The 12,904-nt window shown below is 61.4% G+C and overlaps 1 protein-coding gene across 2 annotated transcripts in view; it reads right to left on the bottom strand.

The window, feature by feature from the left end:
* The window catches only part of ADGRD1 (adhesion G protein-coupled receptor D1), a 122,878-nt gene that overhangs the window by 14,570 nt on the left and 95,404 nt on the right, over positions 1-12,904 (bottom strand). For both annotated transcript variants that reach the window (XM_047093222.1, XM_047093223.1), the window contains 5 exons: positions 9,633-9,736; positions 8,118-8,229; positions 6,794-6,947; positions 2,198-2,264; positions 718-784 (listed from right to left, as the gene is read on the bottom strand). In XM_047093222.1, coding sequence (XP_046949178.1) covers positions 718-784; positions 2,198-2,264; positions 6,794-6,947; positions 8,118-8,229; positions 9,633-9,736 — 504 coding nt within the window. The remainder of the gene's footprint in view (positions 1-717; positions 785-2,197; positions 2,265-6,793; positions 6,948-8,117; positions 8,230-9,632; positions 9,737-12,904) is intronic.

The following is a 12,904-nucleotide window of genomic DNA, read 5'->3' as shown; positions in this document are numbered from 1 at the left end:
GGGGCACTTCCTCCCCCACCCGGAGTCTGCGTGCTTCCGGGGAAGGTTGAAACCCAGCTCCACCCCCAGGGTTAGAGAGGTGACCCAGGCCTGCCAATCAGAGCACACTCTACTCCTCTAGCCCCAGTGGGGACTGGCCAATCAGAACACTCTGTCTTCTAGCCCCTGTGGGGACTGGCCAGTTAGAGAACTCCCTCCCCAGGCACAGCGAGGGGCCCACGACCTGCAACATTCCGAGCCAGGTGCATCAGAAGCGCCAGAGACTTTTGTGGGAAATGTAGGAAGAACGATAGCAAGAAACACAAAACCCGTTTTTGTAATTCCGTGAAGTCCCAGGACCTCAGGGCATCCCGCCTGAGGACGGAGCCACCTGGCCGGAGGTGAGAGCACCCGTGCGTGCGGCAGCCTCCCTTGAGCCCGGGCCAGGCAGAGCGGCCAGCGCGCCTGCCTGCGACATCACCGGCCCCTCGGGTCGCGTTCTCTGTCCCCCATGATCCCGCGCTCCCGAGGCGCGCGCCAAGGTCCCTGCTGGGGCCGCGAGGACAGGGCGTGGGCGAGAACCCTCAGGGAAAGACCCCGCGGTGCACACCGACCCTGGCAGGCTGCGCGCACCTGCGCCTCCCGGCCAGCCATCTGGGGACAGGGGTCCCGGGCTGCACGCCCGGGGGCTGCGACAGGTTGCAGACGGGGGCCCTCACACCCAGCGGCGGGACTTACCACAATGATGGACAGGGCAGGGGCCACGAAGGCCCAGACGGCGCCGCTCGTGATGGAGAGCCAGCAGCTGTGGACGGAAGCAGAGCGTTACCCCCACACCACTGTTCTGTGCCCCGGGGCGCCGGGCCCCTCCCCGGGGGCAGCTGCTAAGGCAGGACGTTCTTCCGCTCAGGGGTCAATCTGAGCGGCCAGGGTAACAGTTAACCCCAGCTGATGTCTCCGCGTGCTACCCACGATGACCTCGTGCCTCTCGTTCTCGGGGTGAACGTTCCAGGTGTGCAGACCACCTCAGGGAAAAGGCGGCTTTTACGGGCCTCTCAGTAGGAAAAATCACCACCTCGGCAGAGTCCGGCCAAAAACCAAAGTAAGTTTTAACTTTGCTACGAAAAATAAACAAACTGACCTTCAGCAAGGGCTGAGAGCATTTCAAATACTGACCTAATTTGTGCCTTCTGCAAGGGATCAGAGCGTTGAGGAGTCATGAGGTGACACGGTCCTGACCATTCCCCTCTGCTCCTAGCTAAGGGTAGGTCACACCTCCCTGCAGCGCCCCTGAGAGAAAAGGTCCCCGGGGATCCCAGCAAGTGCTCGCATTTCTAGAGAAGCTTCATGTGGGATGCAGCGTCCAGTTCCAGGATGGGGGATCCCTCCAGGCTTCCGAGGTGGGACTCCAGGAACTCAGGCAAGTAATAGCCTCCCCGTAACTTCGTTTCTTTCCGGAGCATCGGGATGGCCAAGAGCCTGGGGTTCCCCGGGAGAGGCCACTCCCAGATCTGGGGACAGCCCTGGGGGCCCTGCCCACTGGCCAGGGTCAGGCACGTGCACAGCACGGTCCTCACCCCACCCGGTGTGGATGTCCCCGCAAGGCGGCCTCGTTCACTCCCTCCATCCCACTCATTGAGTGGCACGGGGGGCCCCCAGCACACCAAACCCCAGGTGTGCATCCCCTGACACCCTCACAGGAGGGGCCACGATGACTCCCACACCCAGATGAGAAAACTGAGGCCCAGAGGGGTCAGGTGACCCACGCCCACTCCCAGGAGCCTCTGCCCCCGTTCCAGGACACAGGAGTTCCCTGAGACAGGACACAGCCCCTGTGAGTGCTCGTTCACACCTCCTGTGCGGAGGCAGCATTTCCGCGAAATGCACAGCAAGCCTGAGCGGCCCCCTGCAAGGTGCATGGCCGGCCCGGGACGGGACAGGGGCGACTGCAAACAGAGCACCTCCCCACATGTCCTTGCAGAGCTTTATGCGTCCCTGTCCTCTCAGGAAAGCCGGTGAGCCCCGCCCCGCCATCAAGCCTCTGCTGGGGGGTGGGGGGGGGGAGGACAATGCGGGGGGCGCAGCTGGGGTCGCCCTTACTTCAGGGCCTGGGGAGGCCAGCCCCGAACAGAGCCACGGCCTGGGGCCTCACACAGGGGCCTTTCCTGTGAAAGCCCTGCCACACGCCAGGAGCCACCCCCCCCACCCTGTCACTTACTTGTTATTTGTTCCATAACTGTTCATGGCAAACGATATGGAAATGATGCAAATGACGAGAGGAAAACCTGTGGAAAACGAGCGCAGGAAATGTTTCGGCCTCCTTCATTCAGCCAGTCCCTCATTCGTCTACGCCCTGTGCACGTAAGGAGCGAGAGCTACGTGCTCAGAAACGGCGCTGCCCTGGCCTCCGGGAGCCTCAGCCTAAGCCAAGGGCTAACCCACACTCAGGTGCACACACACGTACACATGAACTCTGAATCACATCCCTTACGAATCCAAGCCTGTTTCTGAAAAGGACCGGCGGTGGCTGGCGGAAGAGCGGCGCGTCCCGGGGCCTCTGTCCACAGACACCCGCACAGCAGCCCCACCCCTGCCCCGAAGGGTGGGCCAAGGGCAAGGGCGGCGAAGGATCCACCCACCCGCTGGCCGGCATTCCCAGGGCGCCAGACAGGGGGGGCTGCTGACAAGGAGGGCTGCATCTTGCTTGTTCCCAGAATGGAGGCTGGCGGTGGTGACCACACACGGGGACCCACCTGCCTGCGCTGAGCCTCCGGGGCCCCAGAGGAAGGAGAGGGAAGTGTGCCCCAGCTCTGCCGGGCGCTCACAGCGGCGGCTTCCCTGCCCTTCTGATTTCAGTCTTGAACAGCGTCCCGGAATAGGAGTTCCTGCAGGTCTGTCCTAGCTCTGAGCCCCTGTTCTGACGTCTAAGCAGTTCAAATGTGTTCCACAACGTCCGGGAGAGCCACCCGGCCCACAGAGGAGCCCTCACTGTGGCCCTCCGTCACACCTGCGTGCTCCACGGGCGAGCTGGGCCCTGGTGCCGTGGGTCGCGGCTCCCGCCTGGGCGGCCCCAGGACCACGTGACAGGAGATGGCGCACCAGGGGCTGTTTTCCCTGGGGCCTCGGTGTCCACACACGACACAGGGCATCCTCGCCGCCCGGCTCATCTGGTGTGGGAAGATCATGTGGCACCCGAGATGGCGAGGAGGCATCGACCCGAGGCACCACCAGCCACCCGGCGCCCCACCTTGCTGAGGAAGGGCGGGTGCCGGCGTCTTTTCTCTGGGTCCACAGGACAGCACGCGGGCACAGGGCCCCATCCCGGCGGGTTCCGGAAGGTGCGGCAAGGACCGCAGGTGCTCCTGGAGAGGTATTTTCAAAGCGGGTGGCCAAGGCCTTCACTCTGAGCCGCGGCCCGCACCCTCCCGCCCCCGGTCCCGGCCCACGGCAGTGGTTGGCATCCCTCTGCTGCCTGAAGTGAAACGGAGGAGTGACAGGTGCATTTTCTGCATACACGATTCCTCTGATCCCAAAGGCGATGCTGGCGGCTCCCCCGCCGTTTCTTCCCACGTCCCCCTCCGTCTGGCAGGGGCCACCCCCTGGGGCAGTGACAGAGGGCTGTCCGAGAAGAGGGTCCCCCACTCTCTGCGGTCTCTGAGGCACGCGGCAGGAGCCCAGCACCTGGCTGAGTGTGTGTGTTCAGAGGCGGGAGAACGAGGCTGAGGAGACAGCCAGCAGGCAACTCTTGGGCTCTGGGGCCACGGGATGCCTGGCTCTGTTCCCAGGGTCACCCCAGACCCGCTGTGTGGCCTCAAGGAAGTGCCTGACCCTCGCGGAGCCTCCACGGTCTCATTGTGGAAATGCACGTGAGAGCACCCGGTCGCCAGGCTGTTGTGAGGACCCCATGTGATGCGGCCACATGTAAGGCCAATCCCTATAATCCGTGCGCTGTTAGTAAGCCACTCTGACTCCCCTTCTGCTGTTGCCATCGCCAGAAACTCGAATCCCGGTAACCGTGCAGGGTCATGACGGGCTTCTGCGGACAATCCGGGGTTCCTCCGGCCCTGCCGCATGGATGTTTACCTCACGGAGTTGTAGACACGCACCCTCTTTGGAACGTGGCGACCTTCAGAGGTGACCTTCAGCGGGCCCCCTGATTCCCCAGGGAGGGGTGGAGGGAGCTACCAGCCAGGACAAGCAAAGAGCTGAGGGAGAAGGTCTCACAAAGAAAGGCAGGGGAAGCCAGGAGACAAGTGGTCTGCCTTTCTGCCGGGGTCCCCAGTGCCATCTGCCACGGACTTCTGGATGCTTCTCTGGGCGTGTGGAGGTTTCGCACACGTCGCCCCAAGGCCGTTGGGGCCACCAGGTTCATTCTGGGCCACGGGTTGTGGATAGAAGTGACAGGCGCCTCTCTGGACCGAGAAGTTAATTTTCGGTGTGATGCCCCTCCACGTCCGCTTTTCTCTCCCAGCAACCAGCACCAGCTCTAGGCAGCGACCCCTCCACCCCCCGGGACTGCCACGGGCACTGCCCCTCCCACTGTCGTGGCCGCTAGGGATACGGAGCGGAAACGGGAGGTAAAGGCATGCGGCTTTCTGGCAAGGAGAGCTGGGCGCTGCTCGGCGACCCGGCCCATGCACCTGCGGTCCTGCACCTGTCCTGCCCTGGCCGTGTACCTGCACCTCAGCACCGCGCCAGCTCCTGGAGCTCCAGATCAACCAAGGGCAAGTGGGGCCCAGAATTAACTACGATTAAGTGTGTGCCCCAGATGAGCAGGAACTCACCAAAGACATTAAGTTGTAACAGAGAAAAAGAAAGCAAGCTGCACGTCTGTCACTTCTGTGTACTCAGAGGTACGTCTGCTGCACAGATAAGTAAACTTGCACACGGTTATCATAATCTCCTCCTGCTCCCACAGGGATGCTTGGGGGACAGATTACAGTTCACTCACCTTACAAGTCCTAACTTGTAAGGGCCTGACATCTAACAGAACCTCAAGGTATGCTCTTGATTCAACAGCGCCACCCCCCACTTGGCTTTGAAACACAGTCCCCAGGGATTCAAGACCAGGGCGGACGCCCCGGGAAGAAGCCTCTGTCAGAGGGGCGCTCCTGCAGCAAGGTGTCCCCGTGCCCCGGGTCAGCCTCCGGCTCCTCCTTAATTAGGAACCGAAGGCAGAAGGAGCCCCGCTGCCCGCAGACTGTCTTTACCGCAGCCCAAAGCGAACTCCACCCCAATCAGAACCAGAGTTGCAGCTCGCAAGCCCTGAGGAAATCAGCGAGGGAAAAGCTGATGGGAGACAGAGGCCGCAGGCTGCGGGATCCCTGCCCAGGGCTCTCTCTGCAGACAGCTTCCATCAGGGGCCGCTCGCTCAAGGACCCGCAGGGACTACATCAGTATGAGAAATGACACAGGCCCAGACAACGCCATCACACAGGATTATAGACTCGGGATTCCCAGATTACCTCACTTTTCTAAAGATCTCTATGATTTATATGAACTCTCTCAATTTTTAAATATGGGTAAAAATAATTTATTTTTTCCTCTAATCCTGCAGCCCGAGTAAGAGCCCAGGGTGGGCACAGGCTCTGGGGGCGCTCACAGAGGGGGCGTGGGACATCCCGGCCCAGCTCCCTGCGTGGCCCCAGCAGCTGGGAGGCGGCTGCGGAAGCCGTGAGGGTATAGAGTGTTCGTCCACCACCCCCCAAACACGTCCCATCGAGCACCTCCCAGCACAAAATAAACATGTTTATCTTCTCCTTGCACAATGGGGACCGTGAAAACTAAATGCATGGGAAGAAAACCAGGACAAGTAGCAAGTAGGTCCCTAACAGTCGGTGAACGTTTCTAGCAAATGCAAGAATGCCAGGTGTCAGTGACACAGCCCGCTCTACGCAGACTCCGGCAGGAAGCAGGGACTCCTCGGGATGGGGTGGGCAACGAGGAAGTTCACGGAGTCCAGTCAGTGGGGAGGGGGCTTCCGGAATGAAGCCACGAGCTGCTCCACAGACCTGCCCTTCGGGGAGACAATCCTAACTGGTGAAAAGTAGCCTAAAAATCCCACAACCACCAAACGACTCTGTGCGTTTTCCTAAGAGCATACAACAAACTGGGAAAACCTTCTTCAAGAAAACCTACTAAGTCTTGGTAAGAAGACGACTTGCTCCCTGTCCCCGGGCCCATCGAGAGCTACACTGTGTCACAGGGGTGGGCCGCCTGCGTGTCTCCTGCAGAAACTCTACTCCAGGTAAGAGCAGCAGCAACCAGACCTCCCTTTCTCCATCCAGCCGCCATGTCCGGTGTGCATGTCCCTGCTGGGCCTGGCTAAGGACACCGGGCCCTGACTGCCCTCCCCTCAGGGCACTCGCAGGGCAGAGGCTCTATGCTACGAGAGGCAGGCCGGCATCAGAGGCTGTCCCCCCTCCCAGGGCCCCGCTCTAATGCTGGGGTGCCAGTCCAAGAGGAATGAGACACGGTCCCTGCCCTAGCTCCAGAGCCGCGGGAACTCTTCCCAGGTGCACGGGATACAGGCCATTAGCACAGAGAACTCCAAGCACGCTCTGTGGGAACAGATTTTTTTTTTTTTGAACAGAGCATGGGGAAGCTCAAGTCTAAGAGCACCTGGCTTCTTAGAGGTGTGTCATGTGAAGATGAAATCATATCCAACCTACTCCCGCCTCCCCCTCTTATCCCCGCCTCCCCCACCTGCCCCATATCCCCACCTACCCCTCCTATCCCCGCCTCCCCATCCCGTCCCCCTGTACTCCACACACCTGCCCCCTATCCCCACCTGCCCCATTCCATCCCCACCTACCCCATCCTATCCCATAGTAGTAGAGATGCTTGCTGTCCTCTGAGCCAAAGACCTTGATCACCATGCTGTAGAGATGCAACCCTTCCACCAGCATCCAGGCAAAGGCACTCAGGAAGAAGTAGTGCAGGAGCACGGCCAGCACCTGGCAGGGGACCTGGGAGCGAAGACACACAAGCGGACATCGCTCTGGCGGTTCCTGCGTCCAATTCCGGAACACATGTTGCTCACGTGCCCTCATTTCCCGGCGGAGCAGAGTGGGGCGGGGTCCTGGCTCCCTTTCTAGGCACCCCCCCCCCCCCGCCCGCTTTAGGGTTGGGGCGGGTGACTCCCGCACAGCGATTGGTTCAGGAGAGGGCGGGCGATCAGGCGCGGCCAATCAGCATAAACACGAGTGCGCAGCACGATTGGCTGGAGGCGGACACGTGAGCAGACCGGCCAATGGGGTGGGCTCTGGGGAATGGGCGGAGCCATCCGGGAGCCAGCGCTCGAGCCTGGGGCTTGTCAGCCACGTGGGCCGGCGGCTGTGAGCGGGTACCCGAGCTGGACCAGCAACCCCGACCGGCTTAGGCCGCAGCGGGGGCGCCCCGATCGCATGCCAGTGTCCACAGAGGCCGGGAAGGGGGCGGAATGATGGGAGGGGGGGATATAAATTTACATACTACCTTCAAATAATAAAAATAAGGAGAAAAAAGTAAAAGAATTTAAGACAGAAACGGCATGATTACGTCGGGCGCTCCAAGCTCTGCTTTCACAGTGCTCCCCAATCAGCTCATTCTCAGGACAGCATCGTGTGCTCGGCACCTGGTTTCCAGGGGCGCGGCTGGAGGTCCCTAATCTGCCCCCACATGCGCATCAGAGGCAAGTATCAGGCATGCGCAGCTCGCGTCTCTGCGTCCCAAGGGGAGCACCATCCGCCCACCAGCCGCTCTGGGACCGACACCCACGGTCACTCTATGTCTGCCGCGAAGCTCCTGCCACCTGTCATTATGGGCAAATTGCTGTAACCGGCTCCCACATCTCTAAGCAGGAGGTTAGGACTGCACAGCCTGGGCCTATCTCGAGGATTAGAGGGCTGGTCTGCGTCAGCTCTCCACATCATGCCCCCCACGCCGCCAGGGCCCTAGCGGGAGGAGAAGCTCATCTTCCCTACTGAGCCCGTGGGGAGCAGAGAGCCCAGCCCAGGCCTGCCTTCTCCGCTTCTCCTGGACAAGCCCCTGCTCTATCTGGGGGATGCAGTCTGAGTTCTGAGTTGAAGAAACCAGCAGAAGGTGCCAGCCTGGGTGACATCAGAAGGATGAGGGAGGGACCGAGGGGGCCTACTCACTGTGCCAGGCTTGAAGCTGAAGCTGATGAGCAGAAGGATCTGGGCCACGAGGACAGCAAAGGACAGGTTGGCATGGATATGGTAGCGCTGGTTCCGGATGGTGCTGACCGAGCTGAGGGCAGAGACGTAGGGGTGAGGCCCCGGCCCGGCCCAGCCCCAGCTGCTCCCTATCACTCCCCCGAGGGCTGCCAAACAGGCCTTTAGGAAGCCCACCTAGATGTGGTCACTCCCCACTGTGACACCTCGGTGGCTCCCTATTGCTCTTAGAAACCAGCCAGCTCCTTCCACGGGCCTCGGGGCTGCACAGCCTGGCCCCTGCCCCCCCTTCTGGCCCCTGCTCTGACCCAGTTCATTCCTTGCTCCTACTCCCGCTCACAGTGCCCTCTTCCGGCTCCCAAACACCCAGCCCTCTCCAGGCTCAGATGTGCACCAGCCACGCCTGCCAGGTCTGCCCCTGGGGAGGACTTCCTGCCAGGAAAGTAGCTCCACCTCATCTCCCTTGGCCGGGGAGTGTGTGCTCCTGCTCCTGGGCACCGGGCTTCTTGAGCAAAGCCGAGGGATGACGGAACCAAAGAACGAATGTCCCAGCCCAACACGGGCCCCGGCTCCGCCTGCCGGCCTTGGATGCCACTGCCCCGGCCTCCCCGTGTTCCCAGCGCTCTGGGAAGCTGAGCGCCTCTCCCCGCTGATGATGTTGATGCTGCAGCTGCCGGCCCGGGGACGCCGTGGTCACAGTCGGGCCAGGGGCAGGTGTCCTTAGGGAGCCAGGGCAGGCGAGGAGGGACACCGGGCTCCCCGAGGAACCCCTGCAGCATCACCCGCCTGCAGAGCAGGTGGGGGAGACAGGCTCCCAAGCAGCCCCAGAGGGAGGAGGCCCCCCCCCCTCGTGTGTGAGGCCAACGGCCCTGAGCAGCGGCCAGGGTGTCATCACCATTGTCCGCCCACGAACGGGGCTCATTTCAGCTTGCCGTCCCAGTTCATAAAGGGCCACTGAGGGACTCAGCTGCCACCCTCTCCTTGGGGGCTGCACAGACGCCCTGAGCTCTGCCCTGGCAGCTTCAGCTGGGAGGGGTGGGGACCTCCTGGGAAAGCGCCTTCCTGCCTCCCCAGCGGCTGACACCAGGGCCCCCGATGGAGCCGTGGCTTTGCTACCTTGGGGGAGGAGGTCCTCAGTTCTGGCTCTCAGGAGTCCAAGGGCCAGAAAGTCTGTGGGCTGGAGACCCTCCCAGAACTTTCGAGCTTCACTGAGAGCAGGGTGCCCTCCAATCCCGTAGCCCCTCTTGCCTCCCTCCTCCCTCCTCTCTAGCACCCCCAAGCCCTCCCTGCACCCTGGATCTCAAAATGAAAAGTAACTCTGGAACAGCCGTCCAACTGTAATGCACGATGACCAGACATTTGCCACCTCATGACCACAAATGCCAGAGGGAAATCAAAGTGGGGCAGGCGGCGCTGACATTTACACGATGGCGGCAGACCTCCCTGGACACGGAGGGGGCAGAGCAGAGGATGACTCACGAGAGCATGGCGAAGGTGACCAGCGTGAGCACCAGGCAGACCACGGACAGAGAGCAGCCGATGTAAGAGATGGACGAGAGCGCCACCTGCTGTCCTTGCGTGAGCTGCGTGGGAGGCAGAGCAGAGGGGTCAGCGCGGGTCTTGCGGCGACAGGGCTCCCACTGGAAAGGGCCCCAGGGGCTGGTCCCAGCGCGCACGTGCTGGTGACCACCAGGTCCTGCGTCTCCCCCAGATGCCCTGTTAACACCACCAACACAGGTCCGTCCAGTCCCATGGCATCGGCCCTTGGGTCTCTCTGGAAATACTCCACCCAAATCACCCCACCAATGCCTCCAATTCCTCTGCCCATCCGGCCTCTGCCCTGCAAAGGCCTAACCCCTGCCCTCCCAACCCGTCCCGCCCCCACTGCCGAGCTGTACCCCATGCCTCCTGGTCTACACTGCAGCATCCAGGGCTGATGAAGCCCCTGACCTCAGAGCCATAATGCCCACAGAGTCCCAGCGGATGACCCAGGTGGGGTGTGACTGCTTGCTGAGGACCCCACGGACTTATGCAGCTATGGAGCTTAGAGCAGCGCCAGGGAGACGAGACATGCCCTCTGCGAGTCTGTGTGGGGGTGGCTATTACCCCTGATATCAAGTAGTGCGTAACGAACTTGGTAAATGAACGGTAAACAAATCGGATGCAAAGCCACAGAGGATGGTGCCACGGGCCACGGAGGAGGGTGACACAGGCCACGGCACACCTAGCAACACGACCCCAAATGGTGGTTCCCTCGGCCCAAGGAGCCGGAGCCTCGGGTCAGGCTCACTTGCCCCTGGGCTCCAAAACGCTCTGTGCTCCCTCAGTCGCTCCTGGGAGACCAGCTTCCCAGTGCCTGTCCCTGCAGCGGGTCCTGCTGTGCTTCCTGTGGTGGGTTTGGCTCTGTCTGTATCACAGACCCAGCTGAAGCCCCCTCCCCCTCGCCGATGTCCATCCACGCTGGACACCAGACATCAAGGTCCCTCCAGCCTCAGCCTCGACACCGCGGGGCCTCGGCCTCCGCTCGTCAGGACCTAATCGGGAATAAAAGGAGGCAAGTCCTAGGATGTAAGAGGGCTGCCGGGAGGGCTGCAGGCCCAGGAGGCCCCAATTCCGGGGACCGTAAGTGGATCGTGCAGAGCAATTTGGGAGCCAGCGGGACTGCGCCTGAAGACGGACAACTTAATGGGTTTTACTTCTTCCAGATCTGTGACTCACTGCTGGTCAACTGACTCCCCAGGGGCTACGAAACACTTTAGAGCCGTGATGGAATGGAGGTGGGGAAGAAGCCTGGACCCGCAGCCCCAGATGCAGGAGGGGGCGAGCCCTCATTAGTCACCTCCTGTTTACCCACGTGGGTTCCCTAAGCGGGCAGAACGTGTGGGGACCAGTGTGTTCCCGCAGCTACATTCTCAGCCACATCCCGGGATCTGGACCCCAAACTTCTCCCCCCGCTCCCAGCAGATGGGCAGGCGGGAGGTGTTCCGATCCATCAGACACCCTAGGGAGGCGAACAGAGCCAACTGCCCGTGCCACACGGCCTCAGACTCTCGTTCCCGCAACATGTGGTTAGCAAATCCCCTGTGGAGTGACGTCTCCGGTGTCAGACACGGTTAGGGAAACCGCATTCTCTGTCCCCACAACGACTTCAGGTGGATATGAGCAGTGCAAGTCTTCTGAGAAATCCTGCGGGTCCACCCAAAATATTTAGCTACGTTTAACTCGTCACTTCTCCAACTCTCAGGGAGGGGGGCGACTCCCGACACCTGCAGAGATGGTTCTGGACGTGCTCTTACAGAGGAAAAGGCGCTAATTTCCAGAAGCTGGGAATAAAACCGAATACGTAACACTAATACTGAACAGGGAAGGTCCCCTTTCTTGCTGTCACAGGCAATTGAAGTCTCACTGTCACCATTAGGGGCACCTGGGTGGCTCAGTCGGTTAAGCGTCTGACTCCGTCTCGGCTCAGGTCACGATCTCACGGTTCGTGAGTTCAAGTCCTGCATCAGGGTCTGTGCTGACAGCGTGGAGCCTGCTTGGGATTCTCTCTCTCTCTCTCTCTCTCTCTCTCTCTCTCTCTCTCTCCTCTCTCCCTCTCTCTGCCCCTCCTCTTCTCTGTCTCTCTCAAAATAAATAAACTTCCAAAAAAAAAAAAAGAAAAGAAAGTGTCACTGTCACCGTCACAACTAGCTCTGCCTGGAGACGTGGACGAGCATCAGATTCCCGAGTTTACGGACATCCCGGACTCTCAGCTCCTCGCAGGAACTAAGGGCCACCTCTGTGGCACCTGCCACACGGAAATGAATTTAAACAACCACGGAAATATGAGCAAATGAAGGGTGACCACAGTGCCTGGCTCTGTGACGCCCTCTCCCCCTTCTGGCCCCGAGCCAAGTCCGCACGAATCTCCACACCGCGGGGCCCCAGCTCTTCCCCGCCCCACTGCCACCTAGATCTTTCTGCCAGAGAGCTGGTGAGCTCCCGTTAATGGATCTCTTGCTGTGTCACGACCCAGAGCTCTGAGAACACTGGCGTCCAGAGGCGTCTGCTGAAGGCTGGGGGTGGGAGAAAGTCTCAAGCCTCACCCCCCTCACCGGCCCCCCACGAAAGACTTCCTTAACCTACGTCAGCCTGCATACGCATCTTGTGGACACAGCAGGAACGTGCCCCTCCACTTGCCGACTGGGGGGGCTCCGGGGCTCTAGTGTGGGCCGGTTCGCGGCGCAGCGCAGAAGCTTCCGGTGTGCGTGCCGCGGCCCGTCGGCCACACGCACCGAAACCCGCCTGTTTTCTGCCGGCCGCTCAGCCTGGAGCTTCTGATAAACAGAGTCCAGCCCTGGCCCCACACCCACACCTGCCCAACCCGCCGCCAGCCCTCACTGGGCGCCTGCTGGGTGCGCACGGGGAGTCCTGATGGCAGCCCAGCGGGAGGGCAGCAGGGGAAAGGGCACGGCTAGTGAGAGGCGGTGGGCCTGTGCCTCCGGGTGCAACAGGCACGCGTTAAGCACCACCGTGTGCCCAGCACGGAGCTCACGCGCAGCGGGGAAGCAGACAAAGGCACGAGTGAATGACTAAGGTCGGTCGTTCCGAGCTTGGATGAGGCCCGATGGAAACCAACCGGGGCCACGGGCAGGCGCCTGGAGAGCGCAGTGAGGGGTGGCAGCTCTCACCCCCCCGCCCCCCTCCGATCTGAGGGTCCCTGGGGCCCCTCCCCCGCCCTCAGAGCCCGCCCATCGCCCAGTGCTGCTGGT

The sequence above is a fragment of the Lynx rufus genome, unplaced genomic scaffold (assembly GCF_022079265.1).
Source record: "Lynx rufus isolate CCGP_SWC_20201006 ecotype Redwood Valley unplaced genomic scaffold, mLynRuf1.p SCAF_33, whole genome shotgun sequence".
In the NCBI taxonomy this organism is placed as follows: domain Eukaryota; kingdom Metazoa; phylum Chordata; class Mammalia; order Carnivora; family Felidae; genus Lynx; species Lynx rufus.
This window is presented reverse-complemented; position numbering and strand designations above follow the sequence as displayed.